This window comes from Wolffia australiana, chromosome 1 (genome assembly GCF_029677425.1).
Source record: "Wolffia australiana isolate 7733 chromosome 1, ASM2967742v1".
Lineage (NCBI taxonomy): Eukaryota > Viridiplantae > Streptophyta > Magnoliopsida > Alismatales > Araceae > Wolffia > Wolffia australiana.
The window spans coordinates 22013664-22040044 of NC_135835.1; the positions used below are offsets into that span (position 1 = coordinate 22013664).

The window sequence follows — 26381 nt, forward strand, 5'->3', positions numbered from 1 at the left end:
AAGAAGGAAAGAAGGTGATAGAGGAAGAGTGAGGGAGAAAGAGACTTCAAGATGATATTGGGTCTGAAAGACTATAAATTCTTCTTGTGGGTGACTCTCTATCTAACTTGAACAATGCCTTGCTCCCTATATACTACAAAAACATACGTTGCAAAAACTGATTACTTCCATTTCTTCATCTGTTCTTCTCGTTTTCCGACTATCTCTGTAGTTCCTCATCCAAACCCAGATAGAATTCCATCAGATTTTCAACCTAGAATCATCGCAGAAACTTTCTGATATGCTGAGGTGGAGCACTTCGAAAGCAGTTAAAAACGTTGTAGACGTTGGAAAAGTTCATCAGCAGGCAGCTAAACTCGGTTTGCTCGAAGATATCAAGGTGGGTACTCATCTCTTGAGTTTATACTGGAAGTGCGGTTGCTCGGATTCAGTCTGCAGATTGTTCAACGATCTGCCAAATCATAATACAGTAACTTACACTATCCTCATCACCAGTTTTTCTTCATCCGGACGTTATTCAATGGCTTTGGAAGCTTTTGCAAGGATGCTGAACGACGGTTCTCTCCCTAATTGCGTCACTCTTTCAAGTGTTTTCAAGAGCTGTGCTGGTTTGAGAGCTTTGAAACATGGCAAGATCCTTCATGGTTGGATTCTAAGAAGTGGGATCGAATCAGATACCATTATGATCAACTCGATGGTTGATTTATACGCAAAGTGTGGGGAGTTGTACTCCGCTAACAAGGTGTTCGATTCAATGTCTGACAGAGATCACACGTCATGGAATATTATGATTGAAGCTCATCTACAGAGTGGCGAGATTCAACGATCGCTTGATTTTTTCCAGAGATTACCATCTCGGGATGTTGTATCTTGGAACACAGTCATCAACGGGCTGATTCGAAGCGGCTGCCTGAAGATTGCACTCCAATTTCTCTATCAGATGGCAGAGAAAGGTCCAACCTTTAGCCATTTCACATTTTCTATGGCTCTGTCTCTTGTAAGCTCTCTATCTCTGTTAAACCTAGGGAGAGAAATCCATGGTAGGCTTTTAAGATTAGATCTTTGTTTTGACAGATTCATAAGATGTTCTCTCCTAGATATGTACTCAAAATGTGGGAATATGGAGTCAGCATTCACTGTTTTTCAAAGTATGAGTACCTCATTGGACACAATTTCTTGGAGTTGGATGATGGCAGGGTATGCTCATAACCAAATGCATGAGAAAGCCCTCGAATTCTTTCAACGGGGATTAAATGAAAATATCAGGATAGATTTGCATAGTCTGACCACGGGTACTGCAATCTGCTCTTATTTAGGGCTTTTGTTCTTGGGGATGCAGCTCCACGCCTTTGCAGTGAAGAGAGGGCATGCTTCAGATACATATTTATCATCGGCCATCATCGACATGTATGGGAAATGTGGCAGCCTGCAAGATGCCTTAGAAGTTTTTAGCATGGCGAAGAAGGATAATCTCGTGATATGGACATCGATGATTGATTCATATGCATCCCATGGGGGTGGAAGAGAAGCCATACATGCTTTTAACATGATGCTGGAGAGCAACATAACCCCGAATGAGGTGACATTTCTCAGTGTCATGTGTGCGTGCAACCATTCTGGGCTAGTCAATGAAGGATATGGGTATCTGAAGTTGATGGGAGAGAGATTCGGACTGGTGCCGGGTGTCGAGCATCTAACATGTGTGGTTGATCTACTGTGTAAAGCAGGTTATATAGCAGAGGCTATACGGTTCATTCATGAGAATGATATTTCTATGGTTAGTGCCTCGTGGAAGGCTTTGCTGTCTGCTTGCCGGGTAGATGATAATTTTAAGGCAGCAAGGTATGCTTCAGAGAAACTAATAAAGTTGGGAGCTTTCGATGTAGGGAATTACTTGGTTTTATTGAAGGTGTGTTTGGCTAAGGGGCATTGCAGAGAGGGTTTTCATAGGTGGAGGGTGATGGAGGAAAATGGCGGTTGGGACCGGAGTGGGTGCTCTTGGTTACTGTTGGAGAGTGGGGTCCATGTGTTTGTGGCTGGTGATCAAGCTCATGAACAGATCGATGAGATTGTTTATTGCCTGGATAGATTGATTCCGAGATTGAAGGGATGGAATGCGTAGAGTAAACAGTCATGTATGGTTGACGATTTGTCATTGATATTGCCAATGTCAATGTCCATCAACTTCAACATTGGCCATTTCCTGATTTGGGTGTGTCATCCTTGCGCAGGGGCCAGGCTAATCTTCTCTGTATCATTCCAATTTTATCAGATGTCCATGAAGGACATCCACTTCAACATGGTAGATGACAATGACCAAAATAATCGTCACAACAGTGGTTGACTCCTGCCTCTGTCTATTTAGGTCACCCCATTGACATTGATGAGAAGTTGATGTAATTGTCAATTGTCTATCATTCAGGTCAACCATCAATGTCGACTTCAACCATCCTGGAAACAGGGGAAAGTCATTGTCAACAGCAATGGCATTGAGGGTCGTTGACAGTGATGGGTGCAGAACTTGAGGCTGGAGTCTCTATTGGGCTTGGCACACTGTGTAGTGCAATCGCACTGTACTGCTTAGAACGGCTGGGCAAGGGGTGGTGTGGTTGCAGACCTGGTGCAGTGCAGGTGTGTGAGACCATGTGTCAATAGTTTCAGTGTATCTTATTTTGACACACATAACATTATAGCAAAATCTCAAGTTGCAGGGCAATCCTGTACCCATCTTGGCATGTAAAAAAATAAAAAATGCCTAGTTAAAATTTTGTCTAATCTGTTTTGCAGGGGAAATCTTGTGCACATGTAGACATGGAAATATAAAGGTATGGCAAATGAAAACTGTGAAAATTCTGATTGCAGGAGTGACCATGCGCACTCCTAGGTCTGTCGAAGGCCAACAAACAGCTGAATTAAGTTGCTAAAAACTTTCATTTGCAGGGCAAATCTACACCCTACTTGGCTTGTAGAAAATCTCAAGTTGAAGAGGGCTTATGTACCCATCTAGGCATGAAAAAATCCAATTAAATTTATGAAAAATCTGATTCGCAAGGGTACCTACGTGTACATCTAGGGATGTCAAAAACCAAAAAAGTCCAATAAAGTTGTTGAAAATTCTCAGCAGCAAAGTGATTCTTTACCCATCTAGGCATGGAAAAAAACTGGAAAATACCAAAGTACATAAATGGCATACGTTTTGCTGTGTCGATTTTATGCATATCTTAGCATGAGAAAACAAAAGAAAAGGCCAATTAAATTTCTGAAATTCTGATCAACAGGGGTGACTGTCTGAAGCTTTAGTCGTGTGCCAGAAAACCACAAAAACCAGATTATATATGCGATAAAAATTTCAGTTGGTGGTCTATTTTGTACCCAGAAAGAGATGGAGAAAAACCAAGAAACAGCCCAATTAAGTGAAATATATCAGTATAAGGTGATTCTGTACTCATGTAGACATCTAAAAAACTAAAACAATGATCAATTAAATAATTACATATTTTGCGGGAGAAATTTCCTTTGCATCTATACATGGAAAAAGTTAACAAATGGCCAATTAAATCTATAAAAGATCTGGTCGCAAGGCTGGTTTATGGTAATTTCCTTCAAAGTGGACCACTCTTCAGAACTGATGCTGAACTTTTGTATGGTCTTGATACACAGTCATGCAATCAATTACCTATATTATGTTTCCTACAGCCAGCATTACGCATTTTCTGTTTCACCGCCTATGGTGTTAAGGAGTCACCAACTCAGAGCATCATCAGCACCCCAGTCTGCAAACCTTACAATTGTGTAGCTCCTAATAATTTAACATGTACCCCTTGTTATGAGATTAGCAGTTGGGATTCAATGTAAGGTTAAAGATAGATAGGATTAAAGATAGATGATCATGATTTAACCTAGATAGCAAGTAATCTAACAAGAGGACTACATCCTGATGTACCCATTATAACTGATTATAACAGCTAGGATTAAGGCATAATTATTTCTAAGATTAGATATACTATATACTGATATAAATACGAACCAATGTACATCGGAAACTAAACAGGAAATTACAACAATGTGTCTAATCATCTCACTCTATCTTCTCTCTCTCTCTCATTATCCTCTCTCCCATCTTCTTGTTCCTCTCGAGGCAGTTTGATATCTTCCAGCAACATACCTGACATATGGTTAGTGAGAATGGCATTTTCGGTTTTGCATAGCTTCCTGTTCTTCACCTTGAATATCACTCATAGACCTAATGACCTCAGCAGCTGGCGTAATATATGAAAGACACGTCAACTGAAAGACACGTCAACTGCCATTCATGACTAAATTACACATTGATATCCATTAACTCCTCGACAATAATGCACTTTTTTCATTGATCACAGCTACAAAAACAAGGTGAAGTGCTACATTAGCTACAAAATACCAAGTCATAAGATATATTTAAATAAGAAATAAGTCCACAACAACTTACATTTGACTCGAGTTGAAATATTGTGATTGCTTCTGGAATAATATCACTCATAAACTTGTAATTATATCTTTTAAGGAGCCCACATGTAATGAGTAATTTCTCATGAAATTTCTATTTGGCATCAATCCAATGGACTGTGATGCCTAGAAGTACTATGCTATTTTCAGCTGTCCAAGTGTTGACAACACGTGAAACTAGATGGACATAAATAATACTTGCTTTGATTTCTCATGCATCTTGTTGAATCTTTTCTTTGCATACTCTATGATTGTTTTTGATGATGGGATGTCAATATAGGACTGAGAAAAATATCCTTCCAAGTGAATTCAATATTTATGGTGAAAAATATTTCAGGGGAGTCTAAAAGTTAAGTATTAAAAGCGCCTTCTTGATATGTTCAACATTGATTCTAGTGTAATATTGCTTGCCAGGTGAGCCATTCGGGAATATCTCAACAAATGATTTTAGTTTGAAACTTTTTCATGTTAATTCTTAGTGCACGGTTGAATGAAACTTGTGAACATGCCTCTAGAGTAGGGTGATGCTTATATGCGTATTATTTTGGAACCTCCAAGATAGTATACATATCTCATAAGAACCTAAAAATGTTCTTATGAGATATGATCCATCACTTTTGATTTCAAAGTGCACATTCTTTGAAAATTAGCTACTGGCTTTAAAGGAATGTCATCGCCAATGGGAGATGACTCAACCAGATACACCCTATCATAAAAACCATCCGGATCTTGAGATGAGGCCATGCATATTCGTTTAAAAATAAAATTCAGCATAATCATCCAAATTGATAAGAAAATAAATTAAAAATGAAATGTTAGCTGAAAATATTAAGGCAACTCCAACAATCACAAAGCTATGAAGCATTCTAATTTTATAAATTTCATATGGAGAACATGAAATAAGTGTTGGAAACTTATGCGGCATGCAAGTCAATCTCACAGTCCAAATCTTGTTCCATATTCATTGATACAATATATTTTCATTACACTACATATGTGATGCTTACAATTGAACTCTATGGATACATGCAACGGCTGAGTTAGGATGAGATCATTATATGGAGATAAATATTCATTTACTATATATTTTAAAAATTCATATTCGAAGGATATCAACAAGGACATTGAAGTATACGGATAGAATATCATTGTCTAGTCCCACTCATAGAATGAGTACGGCTGATCTAGTATTCGTAAGTGTGGCGACATTAAGATAGATAGTGGGTGGTCTTTAGGGAATTATTTCCCTGAAATAATATGTATAAATCCCTGAATGATATTATACCTTTGGTCAATCAGGTTTATTCGTGCCACGGTTGTGTAAGTAGTCCTTAGACCTGAGACACCAAAGACAAATTGGTGATCAACAGTTTTGTGTTGACTATGACCTACGAGTCTCCAATAAAAGGATTCTAAATTGCTCTACCTCACATGCAACAAGTCCACAAAGGTGATTATGTGGTCAAGATGGGATCGCATGCCCATAGAATTAGAGGAGATTGACTCAAAGAAGATGATGTAGTTAAATCCATGGCCAGGGTAGTGGAAATATCAAAGAAGGTGATCCCCAATGATATATCCAAGCATCAATACTAACTAGAATGATTAAATAGGGTTTGATGACTCATTATACCCTAAGTCATTTGAGAGTTTCATGCGAATCCATAGACTTCAATTGTAAGCATAAAGCAAATATTTACTTTATGATAATATGTGATGATTACATGATAATAAATGATAGTAAATATTGCATGAGAGAGCTGACACACTCCTTAGTATCTTATAGGGCACATCGTGTAGCTTGGAACCCCACAAGATGACAACTTAACCAGTTGATTGGGCTAGATCGATCCTTAATCAATTAACTTAAACCAATTGATTGTGATATATTCAATTAATCAGGTCAGCCCAATAACAGTCATTGGACCATTATAGTTATTAACTAGACTAATATATGGGCCTAGAGGGCCACATACATAATTTTTTGGATATACTCAAAGTTTGAGGATTCTTTATAATTGTTTTCGAGGACATGGACTATTATGAAAATTTCCCAAAATGAAAAAATAATTAGGGCACCCTGATTTAATATCCATGAAATTCAGTTTGAGTGCTGCCCTCTTTATTCTCTTCATCTTCCCAGGCTGTTGCTTCTAGTGGGGATTGGATGGAGACGATGTCAGATTTCGAGCAATAGAGTTTGTGGAAAGAAGAGGAGGTCCATCACTCTGAAAATCACATGTATATGTGTAGAGGTTAGACATCTGAACAACTTGAAGTTTAGAGCAATTGTTTTTCCTTTGACTAGCAAAAATTTGCTTAGGTAGCCAAAGGTAATCAACCAATTTTTTTCAGATAGAGTATCCATTGTCAAAAGACAAATAATAATGAATGTCTAATCTCCTGTGTGTTTTCTTATAAATATGGAAATTTATATAGGTCTTTAGTATATATCTATCATTCTATCTTTTTGCATATATATCATGTTGGGTTATGTGCTTTGATTCAATCATGAAAACATGATTTCCATGATGTGGAAGGGTGTTAATCAATTCTCAATGGATCTTTAAAACAATACATCATATGTACCTTATGGGGAACTTTTTCCACCCATTGACCTGCTCACTTTGAGATTTTTCTGAAACCATTCACGTGTTCGGCCTCTAGAAGTATCCACATGATCACATTGCACTTAGATATCCGCCTCTTCTTCTTTAACTCTCCCTAAAAATCTTGAATATCTTCTCACCATGAAGACACTCTACATAATTCATTAGAGTGGAGAAGAGGGTGGGGGCTCAAATATGGATGGCCTAGGTGATTGAAATGAGTGCCCATCCCCTATTTATATTTTACTTAAGTGTTTTTCTCAAAAACCCACAAAGTAAAATATATTCTCCGATGCCCCTACGATCTTATGCGTGTGACCCTCTAGGCCCAAGTATCATTCTAGTTGATAACTTTAGTGTCCCAATAACAATTATTGACCAACTTTATTAATTAACTATATCAACATATATTAATTAACTATAAATCGATTTAACCCAATTGATATGTTAAGTTTCTAGCCCATGAGGTGCTAAGATACACCTCGTGCTCTAGAAGATACCGAGTAGTGTTTGAACTCTCTCATTTGATCTTTACTGTCATCGGTTACCGTATATGTGTAATCCATCATCCGCACAAGACTCCCAAATGACTTAGGGTATGGTTGATTGTCAAATCTTAATATGTCATTCGATTAGTATTGATGCTTGACGGGGATTATTGGATAACTCCTTCTCCAATATCATCATTAACCTGGCCAGTGATTTTCTGTATCATCTTTCTTGAGTCAATCTCCTCTTATACCTAAGGTGTATGATCCCGTCTTGACCACTCAATCATTTTTGGAGCTTCAATAGCCACACGATCATACACCTTAAACACCCAAAGGTGTACATTCAAGCTATGACTTGTTTGAATACCATGACTAGAAGCTCATAAATCCGTAGTCAAATGTAGTCATCCCTCCATGAGATGTCCTTGGTGTCTCAGGTCAATGGATCACTTAAACAATCCTGATATGAATTAACCTAATTGACGTTTAGGTAAATATCATTCAGGGATTCAAGCTGATCAATTCAGTGAAATCTTTCTCCAAAGAGCACCCACTATCTGTCCTTAGTGTCACCACTTTAATAGGCAAACGATCAGCTATACTTATCGTATAAGTAGGATCAAATAGTGTTATTATATCTGGATAATACGATGTCCATCTCTACTGTCCATCGATTATGAATATTTAGAATACATGATTAAAGACTAGTGATCATTGTATTATGATCTCATCATAATTCACTAGGTCATTTTACATATTCATGGACTTCATTATAATCATCATACTGGAATAATAATGAACGTAATATTTTATTCAATGAACTTAAATAAATATGGTGGTGTGATTGGGCTTGATGGCCATATAATATGCATCATATCCATCCATTGGTTTGCTTTATTTTTTTAAGGGAGAATCATTTTTATTGATTGTAACATGATACATTTTTATGCTTACCTTCATAGACAAGAAACCAAAATGGTGTAAACTTTTGTGTCAAAGTGTAGAAATCCATTTAAGAAAGCTTGATGGTAAAGCCAATGAGTTATATTTCCTTTGAGAAGTGAAGATCTAGACGATGAAGTCGTTATGCTAGTGGAGTTTTTGAATTGTTGAATTCTACATGAACAATGGTTCTGCTCTCCATATTGCATGATTCTCACCCGTTGGCTGACTAGTGTTGGGGTTGGTAGTGACTGCGTGTGGCGGCACTACCAGCAATATGACGGAGTGGACATAAACCCATCCAGTTATTTTCTGTGTTATTAGTGATGTTTTGCAGCGGCACAAGTGGTGGAAGATATTTCCAAGTCGATCTCATCATATCTTGTGTGGGAAGATGATGGCCTACTTGTGAGTGTATGTACCTTGTGTTCCCTATTCCTTTGGTTGACACCTAGGATTGGGGACTATGCCTTGATAAGATTTGCTTATTCATGTATCTCCACCTCCAGGTGCACCCTTTTTTCATATATCTAGCTACCTACCTATTTATTTATATATCATGGATTTATCTATCTATTTATATTCTATCATATGCATGTCTATTGATCTAGAAAGATATTTTCATAATTTCATGTGAGAATTTCAGTAGTATTATAAAAAATAATAATAAAGGAACAGTTGAGATTTAGTCACTTGAACCTCCCATTATTGTGGTCTTAGGTGTTAACTAGTAATCCTTACGTTTCTTAAAATTTTATTCATTATATCCACTTAAAAAATACAGATTAGAGGTGAAAATACAAGATTAATATATTATGGTGGCTTTGGAATGAGAAAACTATAAGATTAATTATAAAATATAATATTAGTATAATCAAATGATTATGAATAAATAGTTATAATATACTACTTAATGAGCAAATTATTATGACATTAATTAAATTTAATGAGTATTTAATTTTCTTGATAACTTTATAATCTTAAAAAATGAGTAAATGAAACAATATTTTAAAAGAAAATTTATTAAATGATTGAACCAATTTAGTTCATTATTTTTAAATGTTAATTAATTGCTTTATTCATTGAATACCAAACACTTCAAGGGATAAAATATTACTTACATATTTTTATCAGAGATGACAAAACTAAAATTTAAGCACTAAATAATTCAGTATATTAATTTTCCATTCAGTATTTTTATGAGCTAAAATTTTTAAACATATCATTAATAGACCTAATTTATACTTTAATAAATTTGCAACTTTTGTCACTAAATGTTGAACAATTGGAATGCTACGTTCCCACCACAAATTTGTTAATAGAAGTAATTTCACATAAATTTATTGTGCTACTTTTAAATTATATCCTGTTCAATATTACTCCCCTATAATCAGTATGATACATATATGAAATAAAACACAAAGTTGTAACTCTAAATTTATACTCTTATCATTAACATTTTTTTATTTTAACTTACTACGACAACTTTCTTATGAGAAAAAGTAGATATGAGGTGTAATAAGTTAATAATTTTGAGATATTAAATAGTAAGCTTAAAATCATAATCAGAATTCATATTTTATATATTTATTTATGATAACATATTTATTAACCAAATCAATTGAAAGGATAAATTTTAATGATTTTAAAATTTTAAATAATATCATGACAACTTTATTATGACAAATGATATGTCTCGAGTGCAATGGTTAACAAGTCTAGATAAGATACTTAATGCGTGAAAATAAATGAAATATAACCATTTTAGTGCACTGACCAATAGAGTTAATCCAAAATATGAGATATTAAGTGTTAATTACTTTAATATAATATCCAAAATATAATCCAAAATTGGAAACATGTGAGTTCATCGGAGTCTATGGGTCATTAAATCAAGTATGTTAGATGAAATAACGCACATATATTTTTCCATCACCAACTAGTTTTCTAGTGATAGTTTGGAGAATTAGTAAAGGTGTTCTATGATTAATATCTTTTTCCACTGATGTTTTATATATATATATCCTGAGTTTATACTTATATTTGTATATATATTAATCTTAAAATACTGAAAACATTTTATTTCTTAAATATACTACTTAAATTGCGTAATATTTTATCAGAAAGGGTTTTAAATTAAATAGTAATTAATTAAAATCAATATCTCAGTGTTTGAAGCATCACAAGTTAGGACATAAGTCTATGTAATCAATGAACGTGTGAAAAAGCAATTGGAGGGTATTACAGGGCAACAAGGAATAACTGCTAGGAAAATTTTTACTTTTGCCTTCTCTTTGAGCAGAAATGCCTATTGTGATTTTCTGCTAAATATTCTTCTTTGTAGTAGTTTTTCATGGGCAGGTGGGTTCATATTTTATGAATGCCATATTAGAAATATTACATTTTGCATCATATTCAGATCATACCTAAAATTATCATTTACGGATTCAACCAGTGCAAAAATTATTTTTCTTTGATCCTGATTTAAAAACATTATCTGATTTCTTTTGATTTATCATTCAGACCTCAGTAGACGTAATATAGTTTTGTGTTATTCTGGTTGGACAAAAAATGGAAATTTTCAGTTAAATTTGAAATTTGGCGTCAAAAAAGCCTAATTATTTTTCTTAAGTTTAACCAGATCCAAATATACTAAAGTACATCATTATGTATTGACTGAGATTAAAATCAGAACAATAGTTTTTTGGTGTATGCATTGAATCTCATTAAATATATATTATTTCCTAGTTTTTGTTTAATTGGATTCTAAATCAAAAAAATCTGATTAAAAGAATGAAAATAATTATTCTTTATTTAATCAGATTCAAAACAAGCCAAATATATCTGATAGAAGTTGAATCTAAATCTACACGCAACCAAATTAATTTACAGTCATATTCGATACATACACAATTTTTTTTGAATAAGAACCATCACATGCTAAAAAATTATCTGCTCTATTTGAATCTGATCCAAAAAAGAATGAAAAATGGGATGTTTAATAAAACTCCACAGATACTAAAAAAGTTCATTAGGACATAAAAATATCATTTTGTAGTTGATATAAACATGTGTCTGGCAAGCCAACACACAAACCATATCACTTCTAACATTCATAAATAAATTATATGCATTATAATACATGTGTGATGCTTATAATGAAATCTATAAATACATGTAATGAATAAGTGAATTATGATGATAGAATGATACAGAGGCCACAAGTATTTAAATATGTATGGTAAATATTACTATTCATAGGATACTCGATAAGGACATCAAAGTATCCACATAGAATCACATTATCTAGCCTCATTCATATTATAAGTATGGTCAATCTTGTAACAATTAGTGTGGAGACATTAAGGACAGATATTTGATGCTATTTATGAGAAAGAGTTCATTGAACCATCTTTAAAAATCCCCGAATAGTATCATATCAAAATATCAACCAATTTGATTCACACATGGTTGTGATTGTGCCATCTATAGAAACATCATGCTCGTTGATTGTGCCATAAATAACACTTTGTGTTGTCCCTCTACAGTCAACACTTTTAGTCATAACATAATTGCTGCTCTTTTCCATTAGAAGTGACCATTTGTACACGGCAATGCGCTGGGCAATGGAGAATAATGATTTTACTAGGGACACTTTTTGCGCACACCACTAATACTGTTTTGCAATGACTGCAAACACTATGTAAGCAAGGATGTCTTCACCCTCAAAATAAGAAAATGGGGTATTCCCTTTGGCTTTGTATGTATCACCCAAATGATATCAATAACATAAAATGATATCATTAATTCCTATGGATGCTCCTGACAGTATCTCCTCTGATTACATGTATCGTGATATCTTTATCCTTAAAAAACAGGTATACCACTGATATTGATCCCAATATCAATATCAGAAATCATTTCTGGGTTGGATTTTGGATTCCAATAACACATATTAAAATACTTGGAATGAGACTGAGATAATGATATTGTAATGCAGATTGTGGCAATGATATTGAAAACAAAACATATAGCAGATAACATGTCAATTTGCCAAAATTATGTGATAATAATTTCCCTCTTTGACATGTAAATGTAATTTTCCGAAATATTGAGAGGATGATAATGCACAAAGTGTACATTTTATAAAGACTGAGATAAAGAGACAGACAGGAAGAGGGAAGGAAATATGGAGGCTGACAGAAATATTGTGGAAGAAATGGGAACTAGGGAGAGATAGAGAGAGATGGACAAAAACCTTGACATCAACCGCTGACGTCACATCAAGCAGTAAACTCTTGAGTCTCTACCTTCAACCTATAATGTATTCAACATAAAAATATACTATATTTTTAAAAAAATTCAAAAAAATTATATGGGATAATCCATTTCCTATACTGGGTGTCAATTACATGACAATCAATTATAATAATAAACGATAATGATTCCAACAAAGGATATCAGAAGAAGACTTGATAATGGTTCCAATAAATGAAACACTACGAAAATACCTTACTATTTTGATTAATTATGGAAAATGGATATCGATAATGGATTCCCCAATTCTGAACATTTTTTCGCGAAATCCGCTTTCAATACCCAAATCTGATATCTGATATCCATTGCCAGATTCGACATCTGATGGGAGCACTCTACCAGTTAGGGTTAACTAACTGATTATTGTTTTCATTATCAGTTATAGTGACAGTCAAAGTCAATATCAAAGTTTAAGGGAGTGTACTTCTCAAGTTGTGTCCAATACGAAGAAAGTAAAATATACAAATATGTTTATACAAAATTGACAATGGCATTTTGAATAGGGGTGTTTATTTAAAAGGGCAAATACTATGAAAGAGCACGAACCTTGCGTTTTTGTCAGCCGGGCAGCATGAACTTTCATGCTTGTCTAAAAAATAGCAAGAACCAATAAGAAGACGCCAAGTGGCGTCTTCTTTTTTTCCCCCAGTGGCAGTCAACTCATGACGTGACTTCCACCGTGGCAGCCAGGTGGACTTCACGGTGGCATCCACGTCTCCGCCCGCCGCCGACGCCGCCCGTCTCCGTCCGCCGACGCCGCCGCCCGTCTCCGTCCCCCGTCGCCGCCTGTCTCCGTCCGCCGACGCCGCCCGTCTCCGGCTGCCGCCGCCGTGCGTCTCCGGCCGCCGACGCCGCCTGTATCCGGCCGCCGGATGAAGAAGAAGAAGAAGAAGAAGAAGAAGAAGAAGAAGAGGAAGAGGAAGAAGAAGAAGAAGAAGGAGAAGAAGAAGAAGAAGAAGAAGAAGAAGAAGAAGAAGAAGGTGACGACGTTGCGGTGGAGGGGCATTTCATCGAAGAGGGCGCAGGCGAAGTCGAGGTCGCCGCGGGCAAGGAGGCCGGAGATAAGGGTGGTCCAGGAGACGACGTTTCGGCTGGGCATTCTGGCGAACAGGAGGTGGGCATCGATGGCGTCGCCGGGGTGGCAGCAGAGGTAGAGGTGCAAGAGGGCGTTCTGGAGGAAGACGTCGTGGGTGAGGCCGGACTTGAGGCTATATAGATTCTAACATTTTTAAAATGTTCATACTCTTTCGTAGTATTTGCCCTTATTTAAAATGACGAAGGCTATATAGTAACTGCCCGCTTTCTTTCCAGAGAGGAGACTCCCGCGCAAAATCTCTTTCGCCATCCTTTGCGCCTTCTCTTCTTCAGTTCATCGAGTTGTCTGCGGCGCTGTCTGGTAAGTTTTGAATGTAGATTCTAACATTTTTCTTCGCGATCAATGATCGATAGAACTTACAGGTCATCATTCTCGTTTTTACCGACGAAGCGGCACTTTTTTTTGTCGTGAATGATGGAAACTAGTGGTTAGAACTGCAATTTTTACATCTAGTGAGCACATTGATGATGATACAGTAGTAAGCATAGTTGGATGAATTTAATTCAATTGAACGCGATCCTTGTATTACGTGTTTCGAAATTGACTCTGCAACGGAGTGCAATGTCGAGAATCTTTGACGTCCTATTCTATGAGGGCATCGGCATCAGCTGCAGTGCATTCTAACCTTTTGTTTCAGCACGAGTCCCATTTTCGTTCAAACGTCTGCTGATTTTCGTACGATTCTTGCGTAGAGATTTTTTTCGACGAGTGCTCTACAGTTTCGCTCCTCATTGATTTTTCTTACGACTTTAAAAACATTTTTGGTTGAATCCCTTTTCGTTTCATCGGCACTGCTTGTTTCATCCAATCGTATTCAAATTCTGGTCCCTATTTATCCTCTATCCCTGGTACTTTAACCATCCTTTCGTGGGTGTCATTTTCCCTTTTCAAATTCAGGACTGAAGACCAAGGAGATGGCATATATCCGTCTAGCTCACTGAAAAGAGTACCTACAACTGTCATTAACATATTTTGTTCAGGCGAGTTCTGCTCAGGTTAAATTTAACCCCATGTTGCAAGCTTTTTCCTCTCCAATTGAGCATCAAAGCAGTTTTTGTACTGATTCATTATCTTTCATAAAATCATAGGTGCTACAAATTGAAACTCATGATGGTGATCGAGAGTGACTCATCCGGTGATCACATAATTGCCGCATTGATGGATATGGGCTTTGAGTTACCAGATGCTACACTGGCCATAAAATCTGTTGGTTCAGACCTTGATGCTGCTATCGAGTTCATTCTAAACGGAAATAAAGCGGAAGAAGATACATCTACTGGTCGTATGGCCAGTAATACTCCTTTGACAAGTCTGAAACTTCCTCCAATAAAAATAGGGACATCTTTTCACAACAACCAGCATTTAAGGCAGTCATGCATCAGCGATCATCTGCCAGCAGCACCAAGGCCAAAGGCAAGTCTGTCTGTCAGTATACCTAGAAAAGTGAACCTTCCAATCAAAAGATCTCATGATGGTTGTGACGAAGGACTAAAATCAGATTTTGGTGTTCCTGAAACTTCTGCCTGGTCTGCCAGACCAGGAGAGGCGCTCGAAATCCAGGAATCGACTGATATACTTTCAGGGAGCGAAATAGATACCATTTTGCTCCAAAAATTTGGATTGTCGTCTCTGAGGAATTTCCAGAGAAAAGCTCTAGAGGCTTGGATCTGTCATAAAGACTGCCTTATTCTGGCTGCCACAGGATCAGGTCACTATTCTATTATCTAAATAGATGCTCAGATGTAATCTCTTTACTGAAAATGGCTCTGCTTTTCAGGGAAGTCTCTTTGCTTCCAAATTCCGGCATTTCTGAGTCAAAAAGTGACAGTTGTGATTTCGCCTTTGATAAGTTTGATGCGTGATCAATGCTTGAAGCTATCTCAACGTGGAGTTTCCGCGTGCTTCCTTGGATCTGGACAACCTGACAGCAGTATTGAAAGGAAAGCTATGTCTGGCTTGTATGATATCATATATGTCTGCCCTGAGACGGTACTAAGGTGTCCACTTTCTCTTAGTTACAATTATGTGGGTCGTTATGCGCCAATGTACTATCTATTAATATCATATTCTCTCCCGATAGGCTCGTGGTTCCACTTCAAAGACTCGCGGAGAACCGGGGAATTGCACTTTTTGCTATTGATGAAGCTCATTGTGTGTCACAATGGGGTCATGATTTCCGGCCTGACTACAGGTCTAGTGGCTCTTTTGATCGCAATGCAATATGTTACAATGCTCCATTTATTCCTTCTTTTTAGCATCACTGATCCATTTTCACTCATTCTCTCTCTTTTTCTCTCTTATTTTCTTATCTGTTTTTCTCTTCCCCATATCTCATCTACAATGTGTTATCTTAAAAGCTAGCTGTACAGTTCAAAATTATGTCAATGATCTGTTGGTTTGAATTAATAAGCTTCCGCATTTGTATTCTTGAAAAAGTTCCTTATAGGGTAAATGTACAACTACTGTTGGTATTTTGAAAATTGAGGCCTCTCTTTATGTATTGGGAAAATGTTGATTAGACGTGGCCATAACTTCACATCAAGCCTGTAAATTTATGAAGGTCTCCTGAGATCTTAATAAATTTACAGGCTTGATGTGAAGTCATTTTCCATGAGATTGATTGATAGGTTTCCCTGGATGCGTCAGGGGCATTATCGTCATGCTGCTACGCTTCCTTTCTCTCTATGTTGCTTTTAAATAGCACAGCCCTCCTTTGAGGAGGGCAGACTGAATGTTTGAGCTTAAGTAATAGTTGGTTTCCTTTCTCTCTCGTCTCTTCTATATCCACGCTCTGTCTCCCACCACAATCCCCGTCCTTGCGATCGTCTCTGCATCACCCCATCTTCAGGCGGCTCGTCCCCGGCCGATCCCTATCTCCCCTGCTCAGCCTCCTCTCCTACCCTTCCCGTTTCACTTCTCTACCCCGGGAATCTCCAGCCTTGCCTCGTCCTCTTCCCCTTCAGATCCGAACCTAGCACAAGGTTCGTATCATTGATCTTCACAAGGAGCTCTGTTAGACAAAATTCTCAACTTCTATTTTATTTCTTTAATTCCTTCTTTTTTGGTTGCAAATATTTCCTTAAGATGGTCCACTGTTGGCTCATCCTCTCACGGACTCGAACTGGAAATGGCACACCATAATTCTACCCTGTATTTATACTGGTCGTCCATGATCTTTTTGTCAAAGCTTAACCACTATCAGTAGCTGAACGAGCATAGGAGTTTGGTAAGAATTTGATACTCTCTCAGTTTGTATCAATCTATCTCTTGGAGAAAATCAAGTACTATCAATATAAATGCCAGTGCAGGTTCAAGATAGTATAGAGAAATTCACAGAGAGAACTCTAGATGGCGAGATCAGGACGGCTCCACCACTCCAATGAGCTCCTTCCTAAGATCGACAGCTCCTCCCCTTGCAATCGACGAATCCTCTTCCGGATCAGCAGGCGATATCCCGCTGCTCCGGCCTTCTCGTCGGTGTAACCGCTGAGCCTTCACTTTCTGGAAAGAAAACAAGAATGTCCCACCTGCCCCTTCTCCCACTTATTTATAGCAGATCTTTCTCTCTCCTCTATTTCTTGGTCAACCCGAATGGTCAACAGACCATTGAACCACCTTATGCTTTTTCCTTCTTCTGTATTTCTTTGATTAGAATCTAACAGAATTCTTACAAGCCACCTTCGCTGGTTGATTATTCTGTGTGGATTATATTTCAGAACTTTATTTCTGCTCATGCAGAGCGTCTTTTGTATGTTGGATGAGCCAATTTCATCCGAGCCTTATTTTTAATCTATAATCCATGGGCTAAGGCAGTCCCTCTTCTTCTCTATAATTGAAAAGGAGGGTAAAAAAGAATCAGTTACTGTGGTGACACTCTATTTGCAGAATGTTTTTCATGATGTATTCTTTATCTACATTATATTAAGTTCATAATAACTTATGTCCACAACAGGTAAACTGTATCTGAATTACACGTATAGGTTTTGGTTCTTCAGTGTAGAAATCCTGACATATTTTCTTCCTGTTCAACTTTAGGCGTTTATCCATTTTAAGAGAGAATTTCAGAGCCTGCAAGGTGAAGGGGCTCAAGTTTGATGTTCCCGTAATGGCTTTGACAGCTACAGCAACAACAAGGGTTCGAAAAGATATTATTGAGTCTTTGCTGATGTCAGACGATGCAGAAGTTATCATTACTTCCTTTTTCAGGCCAAATCTAAGGTTTTCGGTGAGTCGTAACCACATTATGAACATCGAATACACTTATATGAGGATTATTTTTGTTTAATATTGAGAAAAACTGAACTTTATTGTGCATCTCTCAGGAAGGGTGTCATGTTTTTAAATTCTTTCTGTGTAACAAACAATACACAAAAAAGTTAGTTTCAATTAATGGGTGCGTAAAGAATGGTCTGATTGGGAGTGTGTATAAAGTTGCTGAGGAATGTGTAAACATGAGACACTGTGGCAAGGAGATGAGCATGAGAATTAAAAAAAATTGAAAATTCATTTAAAAAGAAGGAGATACTCCCAGATATCCAGGGATGATGAAACATTATGCGGCCTTTAACTCCAGAGGGTTTTGTATACCTAGAGCGGATGGCTGAAAAATGGGCTAAAGGCATTTGGCAGCTCCAACGATCCTGTAAATTTGTGCGATATGGAAGATTCAGATCGAGCGATGAGTTACGACATTGTAGCTTGTCTGCAATAATGATTTCTGAATCACTTCAACCCTTCAAACAGACCAGAAAACTTTAGCAAGAGCTTCCCATTGTGACAATGAGAGAGTGAAAATATCTGATGAGGCTGGAAGCAAAGGTACATCAAATCCCAAAGGAAGAACTCCAGTTCACAGCAGTGGATATAAGCTTTGGATTATGTGCATAGGATGTAGTATCTTCATGAAAGATTGTTTGGTCCTCGTCAGCTAGGTGGAGGTTCACCATGGCACCCAGTGAGAGATATGAATTTCGCTGGAAAAAAAGCAAAATTATGGATTTGCCAATTCTTTTATCAGGATGTCTGTAAATTTCTCTGTGGATTGATACGCAGCTGTATCGAATTGGTAAAAAAACTGTAAATGAGGACTTACAGAATAGTCTCGATGTTGCTCCACGTTTTGCAAGAATATCCCACGTCGTCTTCGAGCTTCACTCCTTGAAGAACTCTGGAGAGATCCCTCGCCGAATGCAGCTCCGATCCTGTAAATTCTTGAGAGAGATGAGGAAATGATGAGAAGAAGAGGAGAGGAACACCAGAAAATAGGGCACAAAAAGGTTGGAATTTCCATTACTAATCCTTTGCCCTTTTTATACAAATATGCACTGAGGAGAGAGAGAAAAACAGTCCCTCCAATGGTCATATTTTTGAAAAATATGACCGTTGGGACCTATCACATCCAGCTGCCCTTTTTTGCAACTGGATGTCCAACGACTAGTTTTCCAGCCGTTGGAGTCTGGGCCTGATGTAAATCAGGCCCAGTATATATTAGGTCCTTAGTGGACCTAATATATGGCCCTAATGGGCCCCTCACTATTGGGCCTTAATGGGCCCTTAGTGGGCTCTTAATGGGCCCTTAACGGGCCCTTATTTAGATTGATTTTAGTTAGGTTTTTTATTCATTTTCCTAGGGTTATTCTATTACATGTACATGGCCTTTGGCCCATAAGTCAGTCCAATATGCCCTAAATGGGTCGTGATGATCTAACAGATCCTTCCAGAACCCTCGCTCAAGAAAAGCCCAAAATACTCCGTGCTCCTTCTGGTTCCCGTCACCTTTATTTATACCTTCTATTATTGTCTTCCTAAACTAACAATCAAGAAGCAGGTGGTTATTTTGCCAGCTCAGCGCCAGCTGGCCCACTATCTTTCTGGCCTCGTCTCCTTCTTCTTTCATACATTCTTATGGGGATCGTATCATGGATCTAATCAATTTTTTGTGTGGATATGATCTACGGTATACACATGACTGGAATCATTCCTCTCTTATGTGAAGTGCAGATAAATTCTGATAGGATTTTTGTTGTGTTAGATTCTTGTGGAAGAGATTGCATTTACCCTGACTCTCAGATTCTCTACTTGTGAAGTGTCTCATCGGTGGAGCTTCCGAAATCCAAAGTAACTTTGACGCTCTTTAAATACGACTCAACAGAGATAAAGAAACTTTTCATGCTCGGATGATAACGACTCTACCCTTTTTGTGCAGAGGAATGACCCACGAACATAATTCATAGCCTCTAGAACGCGCTTCCATCCTACGTGCTGAACGTGAGCATAATTAAGGCATGGGAAGACCCTTGGGTTTAAAATTTTATTCATTTAACATGTGGGTATTTTGCATCAACACAAAAATTTTAGTGGTGTAATTACAAGACATAGCTATTTACGAGTCATTCGTTCCTCCCAGCTTTAATCATTCTGCAGTGAGCATTGAAACTGCATCTTCCTCAATATAGAGTAGAGTGTTATTCTGACACCTGTTCAGAAAAACCCATAATCATAGATTAATCTTCAATCGATATCTCTTTATAGTTTCTGAGGATTTATAAGATGTGCCGTGGGGTTAGGCCCATAGAGAACTTCTTTCAGTGTGTCTAATTTAATGACTCCTGTAACTGCTACTGGAAGGATTTCAGTGTGTCTAATTTAGGACAATTAATTAGTTCTGAGTCAAATGCTCTTCAATTATCTTTCAATTGGGGGCTGAATGGATGCCTACACATGCAAGGAGCTCACCTGTTTGTGCCAATTAATTGGAGTTTAACATGACCTTCAATTCCTCAATTTTTCTCCTTTTAAGGAACTGATATCTCCCCCCCCCCCCCAAAACCTTTGTTGTTCACCTTTGTGTAATTGTCCGACTCAGCTTTCTATATGTGTTTCATTGCAACTGATGTCCGACTCAGCTTTCATGTGCAACTGATGCATGTGTGTTTCATTGCCTTTGAGGTCCCCAATGTATTTCCTATTGGGTTTATTTTCTGCGGTACATCCTCTTGTGGTATGGCGCAGCCTTAGCACAGGAACGGTGTAGGAACACGACTTGAGTCCACAAGCCTTGCTCTACTTGAAGTAGCTAAGTCCTGAATCCACAGAACTAGCTTCTCCAACCCTTGAGTCCACAAGGGGTTGTACTTGAATCCACAAGCACAGAAGCACTCTCTAACAAAGAGAACACTCAGAGGGGAGAAACAAGAGTTTCAACAAGACATAGGTTTCAATAATTCAGTCAGGGGTACATGGGGGCCTTATATAGGCCACAAGGAGTGCAGGGTCGTCCATAATGACTGTACCCATGACAAGACAAGTCAAAACATTGAGAAAAACAAATCTGACAAGCTAAAACAGAGGATAAGCAGCTTGTCAGGCCTGAGCAGAGATATCCTGCAGATTCTGGGCCTTCTAGAAGCTGTCAGGAGATATTTTGTGTGGCTCAAGAAGATCCTGATGGGACAAAACAGAAGATTTGCAGATCTGACAAGTAAGAGCAGAGATTCTGGCAGAGGATTCAGTCAGAAGATCTTGTCAGAGATAATCTTGTCAGAAGATCTTGTCAGGGAAAATCCTGTCAGAATATCTTGTCAGAGAAAATCCTGTCAGAGGATTTTGAGGGGCTCTAGGTATAATTCTGCAGTTTCTGTCAGTTCTAAAAGAATCTCCTTCATGGGCCACAGCTTGCTAATGGGCCTTAGAAAATGGGCTTCTGGGCTGTGTCATGGTATGCTCTGAAGATTTTCCCTTCGCCTTTATTTGTCTTCCCAAATAGTAGACTTCTGTGGTCATCTGGATTTCAGCTGTACATTTGTAAAGGTAGCTAAGACTGTTACAATCCTTGATCTAGGTTCATATCAGGGAAGAGGGATAGGAAAAGGGTAGATGTTCCCAGGGTTAAAGAGAAGAACGGGAATGATTTGAAGCAACATCAAATGGAGGAGACATGGATTGACCAGGGATAAGTCACCTGAAGATGCGATGAAGTAGAGACAATCATGTGGACATGGGACTTTGACATCAAGAGAAGGATGATAAGTTCTATCCTCGGAAATATCAAAGAAAAAAGAAGAGAGTGCCTGGTCAACGCACAGTTGACCAGGCGATGTGACCTTAAGCCCCTGTGAAGCCACCCTATAAAAAGGGGTCGACAGACAGGTATGAACATAAACATTTTCTTGAAGTAACTGCCGATTACCATATCGGGAAGGCCAGAGCGGAGGATCAAGCCGACGCCGCCCTGGAGGGAGGAGCTCTTCCAGATCTGGAGGAGACGCCTGAGCTCGAGAAGGAACTCCACGGAGGAGTCGTCTCGATCGTCTACATTGAAATTGATAGTGTACATCGCTGCATTTACCATTCTTGGAACATAACTACTATTGTTGGCATGTGTCGTTGATTGGATTTCTGGTACAGATAGGTTCGGATTTGAACCTATCAAAGAAGAGATATGGGAATTCAAAATCATTCTTCTTGGTTGCTATCCTAGGTGGCCAGCCCTATTTAAAGGGAATACTTAATAGCAAAACAATCAAGATGCCCCTTGTGGGCCAACATGATGAAACTAACACTTGATAGAGTAGGGGTCGTATTATGACCTTCAATTTCTTTTATTTCGGTAGGTAAAATATGCAACATCTTGCTTCTTAGTCAGAAAGGCATGCTAACTCAAGGTATATGGGAAATTTTACTCATTGATAATCTGGTTTGGCAACAGTTCACACTCGATATTAAGGCCCATAAGAAGTTTGTTCAGGCAGTCTTTCAAGACAGCCATTACTGTGAATCAGGATTTCTTGTTGTTTTCTGGTTGTTGATTTCTCCACAGATGACTTAAACCTTATCCATAGATGACTTAAAATGTACTGGCATAATCATGTAGTGGTGCATAAACCTTATCCATAGATGACTTAAAATGTACTGGCATAATCATGTAGTGGTGCATAAACCTAATCCATAGATGACTTAAAATGTACTGCCATAATCATGTAGTGCTGCATAAAACCTTATCCATAAGACTAATATGCACCAGCCAATATTGCATTTGAAGAGCTTTCAGGGACTTAATTACAAAGTTCCTTGGAAGATCTGAACCATAAAAAATTCTTGTACGCCTGTCCTGCTGTGTTTCAATGAGTCAAGTGAGGGAAAGGGCATTATCAGCTCCATACCTAATATCTTGTATGTGAGATGGCCATTAGATTTGTCATCAGGTGATATTCTAGTCCTTTTCCCACGACAATTGGCTTCACATTTTGACTCCATTGAAGAAGATCATCCCAGTATGGAAGAAAGCACCCAGAATGATCTGTCCCTTTCTTCCATACTGAACTGTATTGTTAATGAAAACCATTTATGCATGTCCCTACTGGATCAATGTCTCCATATTAGCCTCTGCGTGCTCTTGCCCTGGGGAAATCTTCTGACAGCATTGACAAGCTGTGACACCATGTGGATAATTTCATCATTATAGGTTTCCAGGCCCTTGATGGTAGAATGGGAAGAGGCACAAGGAACAAAAATAATTAAAGGTTACTTTGTTGAATCGAATATGTTCTATAAATAGGATCTGTCAGCAGAAGCCTTATTTCCTTTCTATTTCTATGTTTACTTTTTATACGTAAATGTGGGCCCTGGACATAAGATGCCCACTTATCTGCTAGGGCATTTACACGTGCCAAGCCCATTTACTTGTATCTCACTGGTTTTAAACCATGGAAACCCTAGTCAATGTATTATTTGAGTTTCTTGAGCTCTCTCGTTCTGAGTGGCCAGACTGGGAGCTTGCTAACATGGTTTCAGAGCTGGACGTGGGGAGCTTGCCGCCAGTGGAAGGTGCAACCCAATCTCTATCCTCTCGTTCCTGAAGGAAGCAACCTGCTAGTCTAAGTAAACAAGAAGGCTCTTCAAGATTCGAGGTTAGACTCTCTGGGCTTGGAATGGCCACAGAGATGACGAAGGCGAGTTCTAGTTACTCAGTATCTCTTCAAGACCGCGAGAGAACAGTGCAACACATTTTTCCAGGTGTTCCTGAACCCTCAAGTATGATGGGTTGAATACACTTCATTGGGGCCAGTAGGTGGAGATCATCCTTTAGGGAGAGGTCTTTCTGACCATTTATTCATTACTGTTGACCCTTGCAGTGCAGGGTACAAATCATGGAAGCAAGACAATGCCCTAATCTGAGTTGGGCTCCTAGGCAGCATGCTTGGAAATGAATGTAAGAACTTCCTTCTCATGAAGACAGCCAAGGCAATCTGGGATCACACACACAAAGGCAGTTCAAATGGAAGGGATTGGAGAAGATATAGTTTAATTGCAAGAGCATCCAATCTGGTCCAAGGAGACAATATGGTCATCGTATACATCAGTGAGCTACAAGCCATCTGGCAAGAGATTGTTCACTAGAAGCCCATCAAGAACCCTGACTCAAATGAATGACAATCGTCAGCTCTGTAGGAGCAGAACAGAACAGCAGCCAGCCTCCACATTGAGGGTTTGGGAAAGAAAAAATATAACTTCAAGTTTGTGCTCAGTATAGTGTTTAAATACCCATGACTTACGTTGTGGGCTTGGGCCCCGGCCCGTGCCTGGAGTGGGCTGCGACTAGGCCCAGGCCCAGACCAAGTTTAAGTGACTTCATCCACTTAGAGAGGTCACTTAAACAGTGAAATAAAAGATACAATAAGGGGCTCTGTTTAACGGCAATATACAAATATGGAACCGAGAAATAATACCTGACTTAGAAGAAGCTATCAGACTTGTGAGAGAGGAAGAAGAAAGACTGGGTGTGGTATCTAACTAAACCTAAGGGCAAGGTGGAACCGGACTAATGGTTAAGATGGCACCACAAAGGCCTCCGAGATCTCAGATAGTTCAATGGGATCATAAGAGTCAGAATTGGAAGACATAGACTCAGATACAATCACAATCTTAATCACAGGAGGGCATGTTCTGCAAGTATAGCAAAAAGGAAAATCACAATATCGAACAATGCTGGAAGCTGCAGAATTGACCCCCCATCAGGGTCAGGCAAATTCAGTGACGGTGCAAGGTGGCGCCAAGGAAGATTGTGAACAAGTTGTTTCTTAAGAACCCAGAATCATGCCCAGGAATACGGGAGAAGAAATATATGTCCTTAGGGAAGAAGTTGAAAGACTCAAGTCCTTTTTTGGATCTGCATCCATGACTAGATCAGGTGATTATCATATTTCCTGTCTCTTTCATACATCTGTCCTAGGAATGAGCTGGATCATCGACTCAGGAGCAACAGATCATATGACCATTGCTCGTTCAAAATTTTATTCATATTCTTGCTGTGACAATAAAAAAAAAGTGATTACCGCTGGGGGAAATCCTCCAAGTGACAGGCATTGGTATGGTATACATCAAAGAATTGGGACTTCTGAAAGATATCCTTCATGTGCCTCTGTTAAGGGCACAATTGATTTCTCCACAATAATTAGTCAAAGACATTAATTCCTTAGTTATTTTGAGATCTGATGGCTGTTTCGTGTTTGATAAGGTACTAAATATGAAGATTGGATACATTAAAGAGAAGAATGGGTAGATGCTTTCTTCCTGGTCAGAAAAAGATCATCATTTCTGCTGATATGACCTTTAATAAGCAGCAGATGTTCTATGCGGAGCCAACAAAGACAGCTCATGATAACTCAGCACGATGCAGAGAGAATGTTGAATGGTATCCACCAGGGGGCACTGCCACCAGAAGGGATATGTTGGTTAACCCAATGGAAGAGCATGAACAGACAAGAGACTGTGAAGATCAGGATGAGGCCCAGCCTGAGGAATCCGAACAACTGGAATCTCTTGAGAGGGTACATGAGTCAGTGGTAGAGGAGACTGAGTTGAGGCATCAAGAAGAACTAAATCATAATGTTGAAGACCTGACTTGGCCAGTTGCGTTGAGGAAAGGGAGAAGAACCTGCCCTCAAGGGCCAAGATATCCTATGTCCAACTAGTCAGCTACAGTCAGCTACACCTTCCTTGCCAAATTGGAGGGGGGAAGTGTGCCACGCACTGGGGAAGAAGCTATGAAGGATCCTAAGAGGAAGTCAGCTATGAATTCAGAGATGGAGGGTCTCCTCAAAAATGAAACCTGGGTGCTAGTACCACTTCTGCAGGGCAGGAAGCTTGTAAGGTGTAAGTGGGTGTACAACATCAAGTACAATTCAGATGGCTCACTGGAGAGGTATAAGGCAAGGCTTGTAGCCAAATGATATAGTCAATCATGTGGCATTCACTATACAGAGACCTTCGCACCAGTGGCAAAACTCAACACTATCTGGATACTAATTGCACTTGCAGCAAACTCAAGATGGGGTCTGAACCAGTATAATGTCAAGAATGCCTTCTTGCATGGAGACTTGGTAGAAGAGATATACATGCTGTCACCACCTGGATATTATTCTCCTGAGCTTCGTAAGAAAG

General features: G+C 38.6%; 2 protein-coding genes and 1 non-coding gene across 12 annotated transcripts in view; 2 read left to right on the forward strand and 1 right to left on the reverse strand.

Annotated features, from left to right (window-relative positions):
* LOC144710881 (pentatricopeptide repeat-containing protein At2g03880, mitochondrial-like) lies at window positions 1-2984 on the forward strand. 9 transcript variants are annotated; one of them, XR_013583435.1, is made up of 3 exons: window positions 1-2135; window positions 2232-2339; window positions 2423-2984. XR_013583435.1 is itself a non-coding variant. In XM_078584740.1 (3 exons), exons 1-3 carry the CDS (start codon window positions 281-283, stop codon window positions 2491-2493), a joined length of 852 nt encoding a protein of 283 aa, XP_078440866.1. In that variant the 5' UTR covers window positions 1-280; the 3' UTR covers window positions 2494-2984. The 9 variants fall into 9 exon arrangements, 5 of the variants coding, with proteins under 5 accessions (XP_078440866.1, XP_078440872.1, XP_078440848.1 ...); XR_013583436.1 differs by having other exon boundaries at window positions 2232-2336; XM_078584740.1 differs by having other exon boundaries at window positions 1-953.
* Window positions 2186-2287, reverse strand: LOC144714238 (U6 spliceosomal RNA). Its single transcript, XR_013584291.1, has one exon. It is a non-coding gene; the product is annotated as a U6 spliceosomal RNA (small nuclear RNA).
* A 10369-nt stretch (window positions 2985-13353) lies between the features above and the next one.
* Window positions 13354-26381, forward strand: part of RECQSIM (RECQ helicase SIM) — a 45357-nt gene continuing 32329 nt past the window's right edge. Inside the window, exons 1-7 of one of the 2 annotated variants that reach the window (XM_078584750.1) lie at window positions 13354-14034; window positions 14156-14240; window positions 14838-14935; window positions 15029-15648; window positions 15718-15937; window positions 16021-16131; window positions 17976-18165. In XM_078584750.1, the coding sequence (XP_078440876.1) occupies window positions 15048-15648; window positions 15718-15937; window positions 16021-16131; window positions 17976-18165 (1122 nt within the window). In that variant the 5' untranslated portion in view covers window positions 13354-14034; window positions 14156-14240; window positions 14838-14935; window positions 15029-15047. The remainder of the gene's footprint in view (window positions 14035-14155; window positions 14241-14837; window positions 14936-15028; window positions 15649-15717; window positions 15938-16020; window positions 16132-17975; window positions 18166-26381) is intronic. The other variant, XM_078584751.1, reaches the window with a different exon arrangement.

Excerpts from the sequence above, each read along its gene's own strand:
- LOC144710881 (XM_078584722.1), top strand. The coding sequence starts at position 281 with ATGCTGAGGTGGAGCACTTCGAAAGCAGTTAAAAACGTTGTAGACGTT.